Source organism: Struthio camelus, chromosome 1, assembly GCF_040807025.1.
Source record: "Struthio camelus isolate bStrCam1 chromosome 1, bStrCam1.hap1, whole genome shotgun sequence".
In the NCBI taxonomy this organism is placed as follows: Eukaryota; Metazoa; Chordata; class Aves; order Struthioniformes; family Struthionidae; genus Struthio; species Struthio camelus.
In genome coordinates this window covers 90602413-90622278 of record NC_090942.1, presented here as the reverse complement: position 1 = coordinate 90622278, position 19866 = coordinate 90602413, and the positions used below count along the sequence as shown (strand labels likewise).

Genomic DNA, 19866 nt, shown 5'->3' with positions numbered 1-19866 from the left:
AGTGTACTCCTACTGTCCTAACAGGACATATAATCAAAGGGTTTCTGTTGTTTTGTTTTCTTTTTTATATATACAGATCAGAACCATATAGTGAGTCAATACAACTGACATAAGTAGAAGAACCAAAGTCAGCACTGTACATGAGACACACAATGCTAGGGGAGGGAGAGAGACAGAGAGAGAGAGAGTACCTCCTTCCCAAAAGGGGGAAATGCAAGAAGTGACTGTAAGTCTGGAGTTTCAGTCTATGGCAGGATTTCCTCGCACCTAAGAGACTCAAAATGTAGAAGAGAATTGTAGCAAGCTCCAGGGAAAGGAGATCTAGTTCTCCACAAAAGGACACTGCTGGTTCTCTTTGTTCAAGTCACTCCAGGTACAGCTCCCAGATTTGAGGCTCCTGTTCAGATCCACTGTCACTTCCTTCCTCTCCCCAAGTGTTTCCCCCAGTGCATGCCTCTTACCCTAGAGAAGAAAAGCAACCAAGTTTAAAACCCAAGTTAATTGAGAGTTTGTCCATTAATTTTCAGTAGAAAATGTAACCAATTTTCAGGCCATTTAGCTTTGGCTCTCCTATGACAATGTCTAATAGAGTGATGGATTTCTTCCAGAGCCCTAGAAGAAAGGACGCACTGAAAAGAGAAATAACACAAAAAGGTAGAAGATGCAAGCATTGAACCAGATTGAGGGATCTAGGGGCAAATATAAGGGTGACTCACAGAAAAGTACTTATGAAGTTACCAGGTTCTACAGGCCTGGTAGACTCCAGCTCCCATATTCCGTAGGGCTCCAGTTTGGAACGGAAGGATTCTTTATTTCCGCTCATTCCCCTCCCACACTATTCCTCATTAAGCTTTACCTGACGAGGCACAAGAGCACTGGGGGAATTATCATCCTGTAGGATGCTGAGGGGAGAGCGCCCAGTTCCACCAGATGTTGCCATGATTTTGTTGCTAGTCTTGCGTCTTATGGGCTTGCTTCCTAGAGAGCAAAAAAAGCAAGTCACTGCGAGTCTAGAGACTGTTGGATTTTAAGTTCTCCCTGGCTTTATGTTCTAGTCTACTTGCCTGCACAGAAAAGAATGTTACCCAAGGACACCCAGGTAAATGATCAGCACAGTTTTCTGCATCATGATCTATATTAAAGACTCATCACTGCTCACTTTTAACACTTGGATGTACTTCCTGTCTTCCCTCCTCAGCTCTTCCTCAAAGAGGAAACTGCAGGATCCCTTTCAATAGGTCTCCACAATGAAAAGCCTACCTCAGATTTTTTTTTGTATGTAGCCATACAAGCTCCTCTGTTTGTTTCTCTTATTTTGTTCACACACTGAGCAGTTTGATTCCTGATAGAAACTAGTCAGATAAAAGGCCCCAAAGGGGCCTCCAATCCACCAGCTACAGACCCTCAAGGAAAGGCTATCTGAGACAGTGAGAAACTGCTGAAATGGGAAGAATGGATAAAGTTTCTGTAAAGAAGCAAGCCAGGTGGGTCTAGAGAAGGTACACGTCAGAGATGGGAATAGGTCAGTGCTCCGAATGCTTTAATTGGAGCTCAGCAGTTCTCCAGGCCAACAAAGCCTTAGGTGCGTTACATGCCACACCAAGCACAGTAGAGGCCAGTCCTCCAATTTATGGCAAGTACGTTCCCAATATTTAAAGCCTGCTTATAAACTTAAAGGGCACTGAAAGCTGCAGGGCTAACCTGCCCTCATGCAATAAGATCTAAGCAGGCTCCCTGTAAGGAGTTGGAAGGTGTTTCTCCAATATGAGACCAGTTCCCTCCCTGCAGCCTTTGAGAAGGGCTCCTCTGCGATTTGTCTTTCAACCCTACACACTCAGGTGTCCCCCGTATTTCACTGGGGATCTCTGCCTCCAGTCACCCCTGCAGGAGACCTCGAGGACACAGTACTTACCCGCAGAGAAAGGGGGCCCGGCAAGGCGAGCCAGCCTCACGGCAGCCTCACTGCCGGCGCTGGGAGAAGGCAGTCGCTCTGTCTCTTGCCCAGCCGCGGCGGTCGCCTGCCGGGCAGCCTCGGCCGCGGTGCTGAGCGGGGCAGGCTCCCCCGCAGTCACCTCCTCGGGCGGGCACGCCACTCCCGTCGGCGCCGCCTCGGAGGCCGCAGCCTCAGCCCCGAAGGCCTCGCTGAGCTGCTTCACCAGGCAGTCCACGCTGTCTGGGCGGGAGGGAAGGGAAAGGCGGGGGGGAAGTGTGAGCCGCCGCACCGGCCGGGCAGCCCTCCCTCACTGGCCGCCGGGGCCCCCGCGCCGGCCCGGTCCGACTACACAGGAAGGCGGTGGGGGGCGCCTGCCGCCTCGGCGCGGAGGCCCGGCGGGCAGCGCAACTCACCGCACAGCACGGCCTTCATGGGCGTGCGGGAGATGCCCGGCGTCGGCGAGCGAGGGTCTCGGTCCCGGCCGGTCCCTGCTGGCGGCTCCGCGGGGCCGGGCACGGGGGTGCCCCCGGGGGAGCTCACCACCTGCGGAGACGGCAGGAGCTTGACGCAGGGCGGGCGGAAGCAGCGCCGGTCCCCGCCGGCGGGACGGGGTAGGCCCTCCGAGGGGGGTCCCGCGCGGCCCAGGGAACCACCTGTACCTCAATAGGGGTCCGCAGGATGCCGGCGCTGGGGGAGCGGGGGTCACTGACGTGCGCCAGGTGCTTGTTGAGGAGGGGACCGGAGGCGGGAGTAGCGGGGCAGCTTTCGGAGGCCCCCATGGCCGCGGTGCCGCCTCAGCCGGGCCGGCGCTCCCGCCCAAGCAGGCGGCAGCCGCTAGCCGGTGCGGCAGCCGCGATTCAAATCTCCCGCGCTGCGGCCGGCCCCCGCCCCATTGGCCCCCGCCCCGGAGGAGGGCTGTCGCGGCCCGCCTCCCCGAGCCCTCTCGTTGGCCAGCCCCACCGCCAATCTGCCGAGGGTGCCGCCCCGCAGCGAGGCGCCGGGGCGTTTCTACAGCGACCGATCTGGCACGTCGCCCCGCCTCGCGCGCCGCTCGCCATTCGCTGGAGAATTAAGAGACCTCCAAGCTGATTGGGCGGTTCAGGAAGGCTCCTGAGGCTTGAAGTCGGCCGAGGCAGGTTGACTCCCCCCGTGCCTCTATTGGCCAGCTCTGTGGAAGCGATGGTCAGAATTCATCCGCCGGGTGTCAATCTTCAAGGGATTCCCCGCCCCCTCCCCGCTCTGCGATGCTATTGGCTGAGGCGCCCGGCACGTCGGCGCGGCTGGTCCAGGCGGCTGTCCGTAACTGTGGGAGGACGGCTGCCATTGGGCGAGCCGGTCGGTCGGCGCTGCAGGAGGGCGTCGTCCTCGCCGCTCAGCCTCTCCGCGGCTGTGCCTATGCGGCACGGGATTGGCCAGAGGCCGCCTGACTAGGCGGGCCTCTGATTGGTTAGGGTGGGGCTGCGGGCGGGGCTGCAGTGAGCCGCTGTCATGGCGGAGCTGAGTGAGGCGCTGCTCTCGGTGTTGCCGTCCATCCGGGTGCCCAAGGCCGGTGACCGGGTCCACAAGGATGAATGCGCCTTTTCCTTTGACACACCGGTAAGTGCGGCCCGAGGCCGGCCCGCACCGCCCGCCTGGGCTGCCCTCCGCCTCGCTCCCGCGCCCCAGCCCACCCAGGCACCCGGGTACCTCCGGCGCGGGGCGCCCTGGGACTTGTGGTTCCCTGGCGGCCGGAGCCGCGTGCGCCGGGGTGGAGCGCGTGGCCGTGGGGACTACAGCACCCAGCGGGCCGCGCTCCTCCGAGCCGCGGCGCGCTGGGGGCTGTAGTTCTGGCGCCGAGGCGGGCGTGGGCAGGTGGTTCACCCCGCTGGGCGGCGGCGCCGCCCGCCCCGCGCACCTGGGGAGCGACCCCCCTCCCCCGCTGTCGCGCGGGGCATGCCGGGGCATGTAGTTCTGCGTGGGGAAGAGGGGGCGCGGGCATGCCCCAGAGCCGGGCCCGGCCAGCGGCGCTGGTGGGCGAGGCGGGGCGGGGGTCCGTCTTGCCCGGCTTCGAGCAGCCCCCGTCGCCCATCAGCCCCACCGCCTGGCCTGGCCTGGCCTGGCCCGGCCCGGCAGCCTGGGGACAGGTCGGTGCTGTGTCATTAAGATGGCAGTGGTCCCTTTTCCAGCTGGCATCCCTGCCCCTCCCTCGCTTTGCTCGGCCTAAGCGGCCCGGGGGTGGAGGAGGGTGGCCCGGGCTGCACGGAGTGAGTCTCCCACCTCGGCCTCCCGCACTGGTGTCCCTTGGGGCTGTGCCCGGCCCACCAGCACCAGAGAAACACCGCTGTCGGAGGATGCAGGTCCTTCAAGGAAACGGGGTGCAAAAGTCTGGCCCTCACCCTCTCCCTCCCCGAGCCTAGCGACAAGGCCTGACTGCATGCTCCCCGCTCTGTCTTAGCTGTCTGATGGTGGGAAACAAGCTGGAAGTTCCATAGTGTTTTCCCTCTTGGTCAGTCTCTATATTTGGGTCCCTCCTCTCTTTGTTTTAAAAATAGTATCTGTATGGAACGCACGTGGAGTTTTCTAGGTGCTCGTGGGGTGGGGTGGACTCGCTCCGTGTCTATTTCAGGGCTAACCACAAGCTTTGGGAAGCAGCAGTAAAGATTAAAAGTTATCTGTTAACCTCCTTTGTGCTGTAGTTTGGCAAAGTCCTGCATGACACCTGGAGTTAGGCTTTCGGACAGGGTGACACAGTTCTGTTGGTAAAGATTGTACCATGCTCTGAACACGTGAACTAAGTAAGCTATGGACTTTTTACAAGAAGATAAGCTCCTCGGGAATCTCACTCAGTGTGGCCTGATTCAGTAGCATCCTGCCATACATCAGTGGGCAAGTAGGTTTTCAAATTCATTATGTTGATAGGAGCACTTATTCTTCTGGGACAGCTGGGCTAGGGCTTGACAGTTTATTTCAGGCTAGCTACAAAGAGGCTCATGTAAACTGTAGCCCTTATTTAATGGAGTTAATGAATAATGAATAGTATTCCTAGAGGTGAGTTTGTGCTTATCCTAACAGTTGGAATGGCATTCTTTACCACTTTTTCTCTCGGTCTTTCCAGGAGTCAGATGGTGGCTTGTATATTTGCATGAACACGTTCCTGGGCTTTGGGAAGCAGTATGTGGAAAAGCACTATCAGAAAACAGGCCAGCGAGTCTATCTGCACCTCAAAAGAACACGTAAACCGGTAAAAAAAAAAAAAAAAGAAAAAAAAAAGGTGGTACTGAAAAATATATTTGAAGGAACATAGAGACAGATCTCACCTCTCAGTTTCAGGACGAGTTTGATAGTATGTAGGGTTTTCTATCCTCTCAAATGTAACTGATGTTTTTCTTGGTGAATCTCAATTCTTCAGCATTACTATTTTTCAATTATTGTATGGATTGCCCAACCTATTTCTCTCGGCCCTCTTTCCATTTGCACAGAAGCTTAAGTTCTATCCTGAAGTCTTTCCACAGCGTGCCTGTCCCCATAACTCTATTTTCCTATTTTTTCTCTCTGAAATAGAAGGAAGAAGATACCAACTCCAGTGCTGGAGATCCCCCAAGGAAGAAACCAACTCGCTTGGCTATTGGTAAGAAAGCATTTCTGATACTCTGTAGTCCTTGTTGTTTAGGGCCAGTCCTTTGGAGCTTCCTTGCCTTGTGGTATGTCTCTCTTGCTTTTCTTTTCCTAGCCTAGTTGAGGCTAGTAGCCCCAGTCTAATTCAAACAATATTTTCTAGTGTGTCTTAGGAGGTCAGTTATTGCAAAACAGTTATTGAGGTGGTAGTTTTGTTCTATGTTCGAAGAACATATGCCGCATCTTGGTTTCTGCAGATAAATATGTTTTACATCCTCCTTTAACGTGCCTGACTCAGTTTGGCATGGGTATATCCAGTGTGGGGATGTTGCTTGATAAAGCTGTGTCCATTGTGGAGCTGAAGTGAGTTTGAGAAAATGGAGAGGTTTCCAATAAAGCAAATTATTTTTTAAACTTTTCAGAAATTGAACTAGTGGTTTTTATATATAAGGGGAAGAAATACTGGAATTGCTGTATTAACATTTTCGGCTAGCTTCAAACAGGCTAACATAGTAACATAATTCTTTGAAAATGTGAAGCCTGATACTGGAGGAAGTATATCTAAGCATTAAAATACTAAAAGCAAGTCTTTTTTTGGAATGGCAATGCTGGTGTTCCATTACTGTTTTGCACAAACTGAAACAAACTGTTGTGGGAATCAGTGAAGATGTTGCTCATTTGCAGTAGGTTTCAGCTAGCACCTTCTGAACCGTTATGGAGACCTATGAAGCAGAGGGCGGGAACATCTTTAGCAGTAGCAGGTTCTTGGCCTTTCTGGAGGCTGACCACTAGAGGGAAATGAAGAACCTGTACCTAGCTGGTCTGGCTTCTTGCTCACTTTTTCACCAGCTGTACCACTGTGTAGCAGAATACGGGTGACTGCAGCGCTGCCAGAGCACAAAAACCAATATTAAGAGTATCAACCGCTCGTCCTTTCCATAGTGGGTTGCATAGGCTCCCAAAGGTCACTTCTAGCAAAGATGAGACTAGAATCTCCATTTCTTCAGGTTGTCAATGCATTTATGTGATTGTGCTACCTTTGCAGAGATTAGGCCCAGTCTGCATTATGAGTTACTTCTGCATCCTCAATTCTACAAAGTCCCAAAACAACTGTTCTCACTAAGTCAGCAAATAGCTTCCTGTGATAACATTTTAGTGGTGTGAATGGAGCAGGAAAGAATAAAAGAAAGCAACTAGTGGTTGAGTCAATGATTTCAAATCCAGGAGAGAATTCCCCCCCCACTTCTTTTAGCCTAACTGCGATGGTGGACTAATCCCAACATGGAAGATTTGCAGAAGTATTGGAGAGATTTCAGAGCAAAGTGTCACTGACTTCGGAATCTATCCTTTGATCTCTCTGCACCTCAGCTCCCCCCTCCATGGAAAAGAAACTTCAGTGCTTGCCTTCCATGCCAGCCTGTTGGTTGAATGTCTTTTTTGGAATTTATTATATTTAGATACAGCAGTGGGGAGGGAGGCAGGGACCTCATGACAAGCTATTGAATGTATATGGGGAAGAAGGGAAGGAGAAGGTCTACCAGCTGAAGACCCTCTTTCTCATTTGGAACTTCAGGAGGTTCACCTAACAACGCTAGGGGACTTCATAGAATGGTTAAGGTTGGAAGGGACCTTTAAAGATCATCTAGTCCGACCTCCCTGCTCAAGCAGGGTCACCTAGAGCACGTTGCCTGGGACTGTGTCCCAGGTGGCTTCAGCATATCTCCAGAGAAGGAGACGCCACAACCTCTCTGGGCAACCTGGTCCAGTGCTCTGTCACCCTCACAGGAAAGTTTTTCCTCATGTTCAGACGGAACTTCCTGTCTTTCAGTTTGTGCCCGTTGCCTCTTGTCCTGTCGCTGGGCAGCACTGAGAAGAGTCTGGCCCCATCCTCTCGACACCCTCCCTTCAGATACTTGTACTCATTGATCAGATCCCCCCTCAGTCTTCTCTTCTCCAGGTTGAACAGTCCCAGCTCTCTCAGCCTTTCTTCAGAGGAGAGATGCTCCAGTCCCCTCAGCATCTTTGTAGCCCTCTGCTGGACTCTCTCCAGGAGCTCCATGTCTCTCTTGTACTGACTGGGGAGCCCAGAACTGGACACAGTACTCCAGGCGTGGCCTCCCCAGGGCTGAGTAGAGGGGGAGGAGCACCTCCCTCGACCTGCTGGCAAGGCTTCCTAAAAGAAGAATCTTCAGCAGTCTATTTTTGTTTATGTAGAGTTCAGGAATTGTCTAGTATCCTGAGGGATTGCTTATTGCTGAACTCTCTGAAGTGATGACAGGAGATCACTCTGGGATGTGCTGGAGAGGCACAGGAAAGGGTTATTTGGGCATGTTGTTGCAGGATGACCTCTCAAACGATGCTAGCAACTGTTTTCAGGTATTTCTAAAATCACTCAGGCTTGCAGCATCTCCACTGCTACATGGCATCTTGTGCATAGCCTGAAATTATTGCTATTTGAGGGGAGAATTGCAGGAGATGTTGACAAAAATACCTGGTTCTCACAACAGTGTTTTAAACAAATACAGTAATAGTTTTCAGAACAACTGCAGCACGTGCAGGCTTCTTGAGCCAGAGGTAATCAACTGTTACAGCAAAGACTCGTATTGCCTTCAGAGATATGCTGCAGCCACAGCGTGCCATTTCTAAAGAAATAAGGAAAATTTAGTACCAAAAAAACAAAGGACACCAAGGCTGCTAATAAGCAAAGGCCTTCTGCCCTATTTCTTTCTAGAATGTGGGGTGTGAATTCTTGGAGAACAGGAAAGGCCAAGATGATGTTTTCAAAAACTATTTGCTTTCTAAGTACCTCCATAAATCAGAAACTGTTCCTTCCAATGCTGCTGTTACTTTTCAGTGACTGTCCAGCATGACTTATGGCAACTGGCAAATATCCCATTTTGTGGGGAACTCCCATGTCTTTGTCAACTTTTCGAAGGCAAAGCTAGGTCAGCAGGAGAAACTACTAAGTACTATGCCTTTCCAAATACTTTTTCTGTAACTCTGGAGATGACTAAGCACTCCTAGTTGTCTTTGTTTGAGTTCTGGACTCTAAACTGTCCTTTCTGGAAGGAAGAGAAGAAAAGGCAGCGTCTTGAAAGATGCTGGTAGACTAGGCCTACCCGCTACGGGTTTGAAGATGATTTCTTCATGCACGTCTCCATTCGTCATCCTGGATATGTTGTGAAGGACAAGCAGCAATGCCTTATCATCACTCTGTTCTTGCCATTGTCACTCTAAAACAGGTTGTCTTTTTTGTGATTGTAGTCAGGGTCTGGAGATTCCTTCTAAGGACCTATGAAAAATAGCTGGGGAAAGCAAGCCTATTGTCACTAGGCTGGTATTAACTCCTGTGGAACTCCATGCATCCAGCAGAAACTTTAGGATTCAGAAGCTAAAGAAAGATTGTGGATCATTGATCTAGAGCTTTGTTTTAGTCATAGTGTCTTATTTCTTGTAGTCTGTGGGCAAAGAAGACTTGCAAGCTGTTTGGTTTGACCTTTTACTACAATGCTTTGTCTTCCTGTAGGTGTAGAAGGTGGATTTGACATCACAGAGGAAAAGTTTGAATATGATGAAGATGTAAAAATAGTAATTTTCCCAGAGCATCTGGATATTCCTCGTGATGGTCTGGAGGGACTACCAGACATGGTCAGAGACAGGGTATGTTTGGGTGGACGGTTGTGTTTTCTGTTGGTAGGGAGGAAATGCACCATTACAGAGAAAGAACCATTGTCCTGTAAAAGGGATCCTGCAGAGCTGCTGTGAAGTCCCAGCCTGGAGTAAGTAGTAGTATTCTGCACTTATACAGTGCTTTATATTACAGAGTCCTGGCCTTTGACTGAGGCTCCTGAACAGTGCCTTAATGCAACTGACATGCAGATCGACCCTAAATATGGAGTGTTGTGGCACTGGGAACTGGGAACTTCTTTTCTTGTGCCCTTTATTCTTTTTCCTGCTGTCCTAATTCCAGATTGCCAGTGCAGTTGAGGCCATCCTGACAGCAGATTCAGCCTCACGGAAGCAGGAGGTGCAGGCCTGGGATGGGGAGGTTCGCCGTATTTCCAAACATGCTTTTTCCCTGCATCAACTTCAGAACGACATCCGCATCCCACCATGGTGAGCATAGCATTGAAGCTAACTGTATTTCTCTGTATTTCCGACCTACCCTGATCACTGTCGTCTTGTGTCCTGTGTCTGCAATGGGAACGATGCTCCAGCAGAAGATGAAATTTCTTTTGTGGGGCTTTGCCGTGTGGCTGGTTGTGCAAATCAGAAAATTCAGGGGAAGGGATAGACTAAGGTATTTCAGGATGTTCAGTGTTCTGGAGTAAAAGAAGAAAGAGATCCCAGAAACCTTTGCTCGTACTGTGGTTAGTGAGCAGCACTGCAGAGGGCTTAGGAGGTAGAACCCAAAGGTTTCCCCCTAACAGCTCTTTTTTTTTTTTGGCCCCTTGTCAATAGTGGCTGGAAGTGCAGCAAGTGCGACATGAGAGAGAATCTGTGGCTGAACATGACTGACGGAGCCATCCTATGTGGTCGGCGCTACTTTGATGGCAGTGGTGGCAACAATCATGCGGTTGAGCATTACCGGGAAACTGGCTACCCACTGGCTGTGAAACTGGGAACGATTACTCCTGATGGGGCTGGTGAGAAGGGGGATCCCGTGAGGGTTATAGATGCCAGGCTCCACTCGGGCTGACTTTGGTTTCTGACAAAGCAAGGGAGGATATCCAGGTATCAGGCTAGTGTTGCCCATGTTATAATCTAGAACATGCAATGTCATCTGATCCTGAACTTCCTCCCTCTGACCTGCTTCTTGTTGGAGGCAAAGAACTGGCTGATAAAACCTGGCCTTACTTCTTCCCTCCTTTGTAATTTGAAAGGTCTTAGAATAGTTATCGAGATTTCCTTCTACTTTCCTGTAGTGAGACATTTATCCAAGAATTTTGTGTTCAAAGCTGGAGTAGAGAGTAGACGGCACAGTAACCCACTTTTCTCATTCCAGGTGTAGATGCACCCTAATCAATGACAAAGTTTTTTAAAGTCTTGTCATATGTTCTGGGGGCTCAATATTCTATCTGTAGTGCTACTCTCCTGAGAAAGGAGAGGAAAACCCAACTGTTCAGTCTGTCAAAACTGCCGGTTCTAAGCACTCTGTTCTCTCCATTCAGCAATGAATTTTAGATCACAGGCCAAGGTAAATATTCTCTTCCTCTTGGTTCCTCATAGATGTCTACTCCTACGATGAAGATGATATGGTGTTGGATCCCAACCTGGCAGAACACCTTGCTCACTTTGGGATTGACATGCTTAAGATGCAGAAGGTAAGGAGTTCCTATGCAGGCACCAGAAGAGGGAGAGTAGCAAGCCTGAGATTTGTTAGCAGGAGCCTAGCTTTTCACATTCCTAAGCATCATTAAAATTCAATCCCATGGCTATGCGGCACCATTCCTGATGAAGAAATCCCTTTTTTAATCAGACAGAGTTGCCTTGCCTCTTCTTTCCTGTCCCTCATGTTTATTCCCTTGGAGTTCTGTGTCAGTACCCTAGGCAGGAAGTTGCCCGGGCTCTTAGCTTTGTTTGCTAGATTCAGTGTTGGTGCCTGATTTCTATGCTCCTTTTTAGGGCATTGTTCAGATTTCTTCCATGAAAGACATCTGTAATGTTTAGCATTCCTCCTGCTGCCATATAAATGGGTCTCTCTGTCCCAGATGTTCAAATATTTTAAAGCAATTCTTTTATCTTCCTCTTCTCCTAATTTAGACAGAAATCCTAATCAAACAGAATGCATTTAGCTGTTTCTCTACAGCATAATCCTTTTGGGTCTTCTCTGAGGGTTTTCTCCTGTTCTCTCTCCTCCACAGACAGACAAGACCATGACAGAACTGGAAATTGATATGAACCAGCGCATTGGGGAGTGGGAGCTCATCCAAGAGTCTGGAGTGCAGCTTAAGCCCCTCTATGGGCCTGGGTACACTGGTATCCGTAATCTGGGCAACAGTTGCTACCTCAATTCTGTGATGCAGGTGCTGTTCAGTATCCCGGACTTCCAGAGAAAGTAAGTGAGCTTAATTGCCTCTTTCCATTGGCCTGAGATCTACTGGAATCTACTGGTCCCTTAGGGCTGGGATCTTCTGTTGTAGGAATCCAGCTCAGAACTATGTCTTTACCAGATGAGTCCATACGTCCCTTAGATTGTCTTGATTTGCTTTGCAGGTACGTGGACAAACTGGAGAAGATATTCCAAAGCGCACCTTCGGACCCCACACAGGACTTCAGCACACAAGTGTACGTAGAGTTTTGGTGAGAGGAGGAAGGCTGAGGCTGCCTGGGTGCGTCCCCTCTGCGCTGCTACAATGTGCTTTGTTGCAGGTTTCTTCCTCAAGCCTTGCCTCTCTATCTCCGTGTCTGTCACCCGAGACACTGATCCTCTATGATCAGTAAAGATCTAAGACAAGAAGGTTCAGCTGAATGCCCTAGATGGAGAGGACAGAGTGCACTTACTGCAGTGCTCATGAGGGGCTTAAAAGATGTCTGAGGCCTAGCCGTGATCTTATACGTATTATGTGGGGAGTGCAGTGCCGTCTGTTACCACGGGGGGATTCCTGGTGGGCATGTTTCATCTGTAACAGCAAAGAGGTGCTTGGTCTCTGCAGTGGATGGAGATGGCTCAGAGCAAAGGAATACAGAGGTTTAGGCAAGTCTGCCTTGGTGGATAATTTATATATACCTGAAGAGATATGCTTATTCCTGCTATTGTGCAAGCAAAAACAGGACAATATACAGAAGAAGAAGCATAAGCTTTGGGAGGGAGTTTAAGTTTAAAAGCATGGATTCTCTGCTACATCTACTCTGACACAGCAAAGCAGTGTTTGGAGGTTTGTGAGGGAAGGAATGGAGGGTGGCATTTGTGGAAGAGAGTTCAGAGGAGGATTCTGACTTCAGAGAAATGCCCAGCCTGGGATGAGATGCTCATTTAGGAGGGGATTGAGTTGAGACAGCCAGAAAGATTTTTGCCTGGGCAAAGGAGTGAGTTGGTACAGCATGGTCCAGACAAATGACATCAGTGATGGATTGCAGTAGTTATGAATTGGAATAGTGGGAAGGTCTGGGCATAGGAGAAATCAGTGAGTTGTCCACTGTTGTCCATTATCTGCCTCATGCAGTAGTCCTTAATCTTTCCCATGGGAAAATGTGATCAGTCTGCTCACAGCAGTACTGCCTCAGGCAATTTCGCTGTGCCCTGCTATCTCCTGTGCAGTTGGATACAGCACTACTTTACCCGTGTCAGGCTGCAACATAGTTTGGCTGTTAGTTGCTGTATGGCTCTGCACTGGCTGCCCTTCTGTGAGAAAATGGATATTGTTCCTTTATGTTCTCCCCACTGCACAAGCAATGATTGAGCTTGGTGCCTGAAAGTCTTGGTGACTTTCAAGTGGATGATACCTCCTGGGACCAGAGACAGCAGACCAAGATGAGATGATCTCAGCTGACATTACAAAGAAAGCTGATCTCTGTGAGACTGACAGTCCATCACAGTGTTAAAACTGGATGGTCAATGTGATTCCTGGCGTATACAGGATTGAAGAAGGCATTTTAATGCTAACATTGACTTCTTCATCATTCCAGAGCCAAACTGGGCCATGGGCTACTTTCTGGGGAGTATTCAAAGCCAGCTTCCGCAGATGGGGAACAACAACCAGATCAGAAGGTGAGATTTAGAGTCAGCATCCTCATGATGAGAGAGTGTGTGAGCAAGGTATGTGTGTGTTGGATGGGGAAGGAGGGAGAACCCTTTCTGGAGACCTGTCCTGGGGCTCAGTCCAGGGCCCTGTCACCTGAAGAAGAGCATGGCTAAGAGTTGTGTGTTACAGGCCAGGACGCTTGCTTGGCAAATTATGATCGCCTTCCTCTTCTGCCTTATTATTTCCAGGGTGTGCAAAATGGCATTGCTCCACGCATGTTTAAGTCTCTCATTGGAAAGGGGCACCCAGAATTCTCCACCAACCGACAGCAAGATGCCCAGGAATTCTTTTTGCACTTCATCAACATGGTGGAGGTAATAGCTGAGTCTGTCTGTCAAGTCTTGGAAAATCCCAACTCCCCATTCCTACCCATTCAGTGCTATCGCTGATAGCAGGAGTCAGGGAGGGGAGGTAAGAAGCTGGCAATTGGAGCAGAGAGAGGAAGAGAACGCAGTGAAACGGAGCAGCCAGGATCTGTGAGAGCAGAGGAAGAGTGCTGCCTTCTGCCAAGCCGTGTCTTCAGGGCTGATTGCTCAGGGGGAATCTTTTTTGTGAATGGCACAGCTGGAGACCTATATCGTCTTCCTCAGGAGGAGAAGTAGCATGGGTTCCTGAGGTTGGCTGTAGTTTCCTTCTTGCTAGCTTTTCCAGTGGACTCAGTGCAGAAGTGAATACTGTTTGGCCTGATCCGGTGTGGGACTGCTGCTGCTGTAGATACTTATTTTTGCCATTCTGATGCTACACCTCTGATAATTTTAATCTTTCCCTCTTCAGAGGAACTGCCGCAGCTCGGAGAACCCTAATGAGGTCTTCCGTTTCCTGGTGGAGGAGAAGCTGAAGTGCCTGGCCACAGAAAAGGTGAAATATACCCAGCGTGTGGACTATATCATGCAGCTGCCCGTACCCATGGATGCTGCACTCAACAAAGGTCAGTAACATGAAGAAGGCCAGAACACTGGCAAACGTTGTCCTTTTCTTACAGAACTCCATAAATGAGAAAGGGACTTCCTCAAGGACTGCCTTTACCACTTCTGAAGCCAGATCCTCCACCTGCTTTTCTTGTGGGATTGGGCTGTTTTCTCAGAGGTGGTATGACACAGTGATGTCTCTCCAGAGCCTTTCCTTCCTACATCCTAAGCTGTGTATGATCTAACAGCAAAAGAGGACTGCAGTAGTACAAGAGCACTCACTGGCAGACATTGTCTACTTTATGCTCCTTTCTCTGGGGCTTGTATCTATAGGCCTATTCTGTTTCTGGGTGTTGCTTACACCAAGTGCTTTATGAGTACCTGGAGGTGGTCTTTGACTCCTCTCCTTTATTACCTAGACGAGCTACTGGAATATGAGGAGAAGAAGCGGCAGGCAGAAGAGGAGAAGCAGCCGCTGCCTGAGCTGGTGCGAGCCAAGGTGCCTTTCAGCTCCTGCCTAGAGGCCTATGGAGCTCCAGAACAGGTGGATGACTTCTGGAGCACAGCCTTGCAGGCCAAGTCTGTGGCTCTCAAGTGAGTGTATGGGTGACTAGATGGGCTATGATGAACTGGGTATGGTTGCATCCTTTGGGACCTCTTTGTTTAGTTGCTTGGGGAAGGAGTGTTACCAAAGCTTTGTAGTCTTCTGTATTCTGCACCCACAGGACATTGAAGGACCCTTGTAAATGAGAGGGGAGATCAGCTTGTCAGTATTGGAGGGTCTGCCTCCAAAGGATTACAGTGGGCAGAACAGCAATGCTAGTGAAATCCTTACCACTAGATTTCAGTTGCTGCGGGGCCATGAAAAGACAGTAATAATCCAGAAAATGATCAGCTTTTGTTCTAAATTTGAAATATAGCTTTAAAATCAGTAGCTGACAGAATATGGCAACACTGGTCTTGCTTGGTCTCTGGAACCTCTTCAAGGAAGTTTTTAGCTATCAAAGTTTGAGCAAAAGCACTGAGCGTAACAGACGCATCAGTTTTGGAAACCAAAGCGCTGAGATAGAAATTCTTTCAGTTATTTTAAAGAATGCTAACTCAAATGCCAATATCAAAGCTTAAAAAGCAGCTTTAACTTGTCTCACTGCCTGCAACACATGCAGCAGTGCAAAGGTGTAGTGAGAAGATTGCAAACTTAAGCAGCTTCTTGCTATGATGCTGCTGACTATACTTCTATAATGAAAGAGTTGTCCTCAAAGAACCCAGTAAGTCTACAAAAAGGGAAGTATTTTTCATACAAATGTTCTACTATTAAGCAATAGCCACTATAAATTAAGTCAGTAACACGATCACATTGGGAAGCAGTTTTGTTTTGCTTTTAAATGAGTTGTGTTCAAACATTTCCTAAGAACTAGCATTGAATATATACTGTTGCTTAATACATTTTACAGTATGTTACAATTATCCCCCACAATCCCTCAATATTACACTAATAATAAGTATCTGCCTGTCTCACTATTGCTTCTCCCTTCAGAAACATTGCCCTCTGCTTCACAGATGCAAAACACCCTTTTTCTCAAATTGTCTAACTTAATTACATTCAGTCAAATTCAGAGCCGTTGTTAGCTTAAAATTTGCTGCTTCTGCTTCATATCCAAAGAAGTGCTCTTGTGCTTGAAAGCTTGTCAGCCTCTCCAGCTGTATCTGTTGGTCTAATAAAAGATGTTATTTCTCCTACATTCCTTAAGGACTAGACTTTTAATTAAAATACTAAAATCTGAGGAGGCTTGTAAAAACAGGATTGGAAGATAGAGCGCATGCACTGTTTTTCCTCATCCCTCAAGGCTTTGCAAATGCTACATTCAGACTCATCTGGTCAGAGCATCTGCTTTAAAAATTGTTCTGTTTGAGGAGCTTTATGTTCAGCACAGGAGAATCTTGCACAGCTCTGCAGATATGTGCATCCCTGCCTTAGGGCATGCCTCTGCCCTGCTCACTGCTTTCTTGAATCACCTAGAAGCCCTTAGTCATTGCTGACAAGGTATAAAAACTATCTGTGATGTTTCTGTCTTTTCAGAACAACACGATTTGCATCGTTCCCAGATTATCTGGTGATCCAAATCAAGAAATTCACTTTTGGCCTGGATTGGGTGCCCAAAAAGCTTGGTAAGAAAGATAAGAAGTTACAGAGCATATAGGTAGTGCGTATCATATATGGACACTGTAGTTGTTACTAGAAAGAGGAAAATAACTACCTCCCAAGAAGCAGCAGTCCGTAGCATGTATTGTATCTCTAGTGACTCGCGTTTCTAGGTCTCCCAAATAAGTCCTTTGGTGTCTGCTCCTATGGGGAGGCTGAGCAATGACGTATCTTGCAGATGTCTCCATTGAAATGCCAGAGGAGCTGGATATCTCTGCACTGCAGGGAACAGGGCTGCAGGACGGAGAAGAAGAAATGCCAGACATCGCGCCCCCACTGGTGACACCAGATGAGCCCAAAGGTAGCCTGGGGTTCTATGGCAACGAGGACGACGACTCCTTCTGCTCCCCTCACTTCTCCTCTCCAACATGTTAGTGATTCTCCTCCTCTTCTCCTGATGCCTGACTCACTTCCTTGCTCTCCTTGTCTTGTCTCCCGTGCTAGCAGTTTCCTCTTGCTCAGTCTTTTCCTGTCTCTCTGTCAGTGAATGCCAGCTGCCTCCCTTGCATGCCCGTTATGCAAGGGTGTTACGCAAGGGAATGTGTTGAAGCTCATACTGCGTAAGACTGGGATGTGGCATGTCTAGTGCATTTACAGGTGGCAGGGCTGGGGTTTATTTAAGACGTAGCTGATAGAGGTATTTTGTTTTCACAAAGCGCAGTGGGAGGTAGGGCCAGTGCTTCTGAGTTCATGAGCTGAATCCTTTTGTCTTCTGGGGTACCTGTGTGTGAGACTGTGCATTTCAGAAGAGAAAGAAAGAATATAAAGGATGAGTAGAGCAGAGAGACAGAACTTCTGTGAAATGAAGCCAGGCAATGGTGGTTTGGGGGATTTTTTATGAGACTGCGCACAACATGGAGCAAGCAGGGCTGGGTGGGAGTGGGTGGCTCTAATCTCTGTCTTTCCACAGCTCCCATGTTGGATGAGTCGGTGATTATCCAGCTAGTGGAGATGGGCTTTCCCATGGATGCCTGCCGCAAAGCTGTGTATTACACAGGGAACAGTGGGGTTGAGGCTGCCATGAACTGGGTCATGTCACATATGGATGATCCAGGTATGAGATCACATGGCCATGACCAAGCTTATTACATCTAGGTTATTGTACTGCCTTGTCCCACTACAGTAGTGGAAAATTAAAGTACTTTGGACCTCAGGCTATATCCCCATCAGAGAGATCTAACTGCTCTGAGCTGTGTTCTGTTTCCCACTGCAGACTTTGCTAACCCTCTAGTTCTCCCTGGATCCAGTGGACCAGGGTCAACTATTGCCTGCCCAGATCCTCCTTCAGAAGACAGTGTGGCCACTATTGTCTCCATGGGCTTCTCCCGGGACCAGGCTATGAAAGCACTTAGAGCCACGGTGAGAGGCCTTGGTGACATCAAACTGAAATGGTATTATCGGGAACAGGAATTCCCAAATTCACAGTATTCTGCTCTTCTTTCCAGAACAACAGTCTGGAGCGTGCTGTGGATTGGATCTTTAGTCATATTGATGACCTTGATGCAGAAGCTGCTATGGATATCTCAGAGGGGCGCTCGGCAGCTGAGTCCATCTCTGAATCTGTCCCTGTGGGTCCTAAAGTGCGCGATGGGCCTGGAAGTGAGTTCCAAGCAGTAGGAACGTGGATTTTGGGGTGCAAACGCAGCCTGGCTTTACCCTTCCTAATCCATCCAGTCCTGTAGCTTCTAGCAGCAGGTTCCACAAAGTTGATTTGGTTGCTGAAATGGTGGGAGCAGGGAGGAAAAGGAGAGGGATGGCACTGTACGGCCTAGACCCTTCAGGCTGAGAGTTATCTGGAAGACAATGAGCTCTCCTGAGAGACAGAGGAAGTGTTGTCAAGTTGAAGATGGGGAGGACTGTGCTGCTTTCTCCCAACCAGTTCTGGAGGCTTTTCTGTTCTTCAGGCTCCCATTGAAAACCTAAATTTCAGTCTGTTTGGAAAATTGATGCCAATGCTGCTTGTCTGGTAGGTGCCTTGAAGAAAGGGATCCCTGATTAACCATCCAGCGTGCATGAGCCAGATAAGCAGTTAGAAGAGGTGAGGTTGGACAGGAGTTGCCATCTCCTATTCCCTGCAGTCCTTGAGACCAAATCCTCACAGTCAAACTTGACAGGAGCCTACTTCTAAATTGTCACAGAGCAGACTTTCCTTCAGGTCTCACACATCAGAAATTCTTCTCTGGAAAGGGCCTTACATAGGGTGTTTCAGGTATGAAGCCTTCCCTCTTTCCCTGATCACTCCTCTTTTTCCCTCCTCAAGAATATCAGCTGTTTGCCTTCATCAGCCACATGGGCACTTCCACTATGTGTGGCCACTACGTTTGTCACATCAAGAAAGATGGCAGGTAAGAGGGACTTTCATAGGATAAGGGGACCCCAAGGTAGGGTCTTTTATATCACTGTCCTCCCCTGTTTCTTCAGGGGTCTTGTGGGGAGGGGGATGGCAACTATTAGGAGGAGGAGAGCAGGCAAGGAGAATCAGATAGTCTCATAGCAACAGAACAGCGTCCCTGAGCTTCCTTTCTGCCTCTTGCAGGTGGGTGATCTACAACGACCAGAAAGTCTGTGCTTCTGAGAAGCCCCCCAAGGATCTGGGCTACATCTACTTCTATCAGCGGATCCCCAGCTAGAATACCCTCTTGCTGTGTGTGGAGGGGGGAAAATGGGCTGAAGGCATGGGGGGATGGGGTGGAGGGCAGTGAGGATAAGAGCAGCATCCTTCTCTCCCCTGCTGCTCTTTACCTACTCTTCCCTTTAATGGCCTCTCTCCGTGTGTGCCACCGCTGCAATGTGGAGGCAAGAGTTCTTTGACTAATACACTGGGGCTGGAGCCCCCGTGGACCTGAGTGAACGGGGTTTGGGGGGGTGGGGAGGGGGGAATATCTGTTTCTATAGGAAATGTCCTCACTATCCCCACCACCTCATGACACACACAGCCCTAGTGCTTTGCTGCTTAGTGGGATGATGCCACCTCCTCGTTGTCTAGAAGAGGAGGAGGGGCTTGTGTGTATGCGTGGCTTGTATATCATGGGGGGACTTCTCATCCCCATCCTCCCAGGAGAGGAAGCAGTGCAGGAAGCAGCATGGGCCATGAGCAATGCCCCCTCCTTGTGTGCCCTTTACATGCCAAAATACACGAAGGATAAAATAAAAATCTAAATACCCCCCTGGTTTCTGTCTGCTCTGTGTATTGTTAGGTGTTCTCCAAGAGCTGAGGTAGGTCTGAGCTCTTCTGTACTTTGAGCAGAGGGTACATAGTGCTGGTGTGGTCCTCCTGCCTATGGATGAAAGTGGCCTGTGCTACTCTTGTGTAGCAAAGGCACCTTGTGTGGCTAGCTCCCTGGTCTGGTTGCCCACTGATGCTGCTGTAGCAGTGACTCTGCCTCCTCCTCCCCCTTCCATCCCTGCTATGTCTGCTTTTGAGTGCTGTAGTGAGGACTAAATACATAATCCCTGCAATCAAAGAGCTGCTGGCCGTGGGTG

At 49.3% G+C, this 19866-nt stretch overlaps 2 protein-coding genes across 3 annotated transcripts; one reads left to right on the top strand and one right to left on the bottom strand.

Annotated features, from left to right (window-relative positions):
* Positions 1-41: 41 nt before the first annotated feature.
* CDCA3 (cell division cycle associated 3) lies at positions 42-2866 on the bottom strand. The gene is made up of 5 exons (XM_068957046.1): positions 2593-2866; positions 2347-2476; positions 1913-2173; positions 857-978; positions 42-462 (listed from the first exon to the last, which is right to left on the bottom strand). Exons 1-5 carry the CDS (start codon positions 2710-2712, stop codon positions 322-324), a joined length of 774 nt encoding a protein of 257 aa, XP_068813147.1. The 5' UTR covers positions 2713-2866; the 3' UTR covers positions 42-321.
* A 335-nt stretch (positions 2867-3201) lies between these two features.
* Positions 3202-19548, top strand: USP5 (ubiquitin specific peptidase 5). 2 transcript variants are annotated; one of them, XM_068956904.1, is made up of 20 exons: positions 3202-3529; positions 5028-5153; positions 5474-5540; positions 9054-9187; positions 9498-9643; positions 9989-10173; positions 10757-10851; positions 11392-11585; positions 11744-11815; positions 13157-13238; positions 13461-13586; positions 14047-14200; positions 14600-14774; positions 16261-16349; positions 16562-16684; positions 17294-17437; positions 17597-17742; positions 17829-17982; positions 18644-18728; positions 18920-19548. In XM_068956904.1, the coding sequence occupies exons 1-20, from the start codon at positions 3422-3424 to the stop codon at positions 19011-19013; spliced, it is 2499 nt and encodes an 832-aa protein (XP_068813005.1). In that variant the 5' UTR covers positions 3202-3421; the 3' UTR covers positions 19014-19548. The 2 variants fall into 2 exon arrangements, with proteins under 2 accessions (XP_068813005.1, XP_068812996.1); XM_068956895.1 differs by having other exon boundaries at positions 3229-3529; positions 16562-16753.
* The last annotated feature ends 318 nt before the right edge of the window (positions 19549-19866 follow it).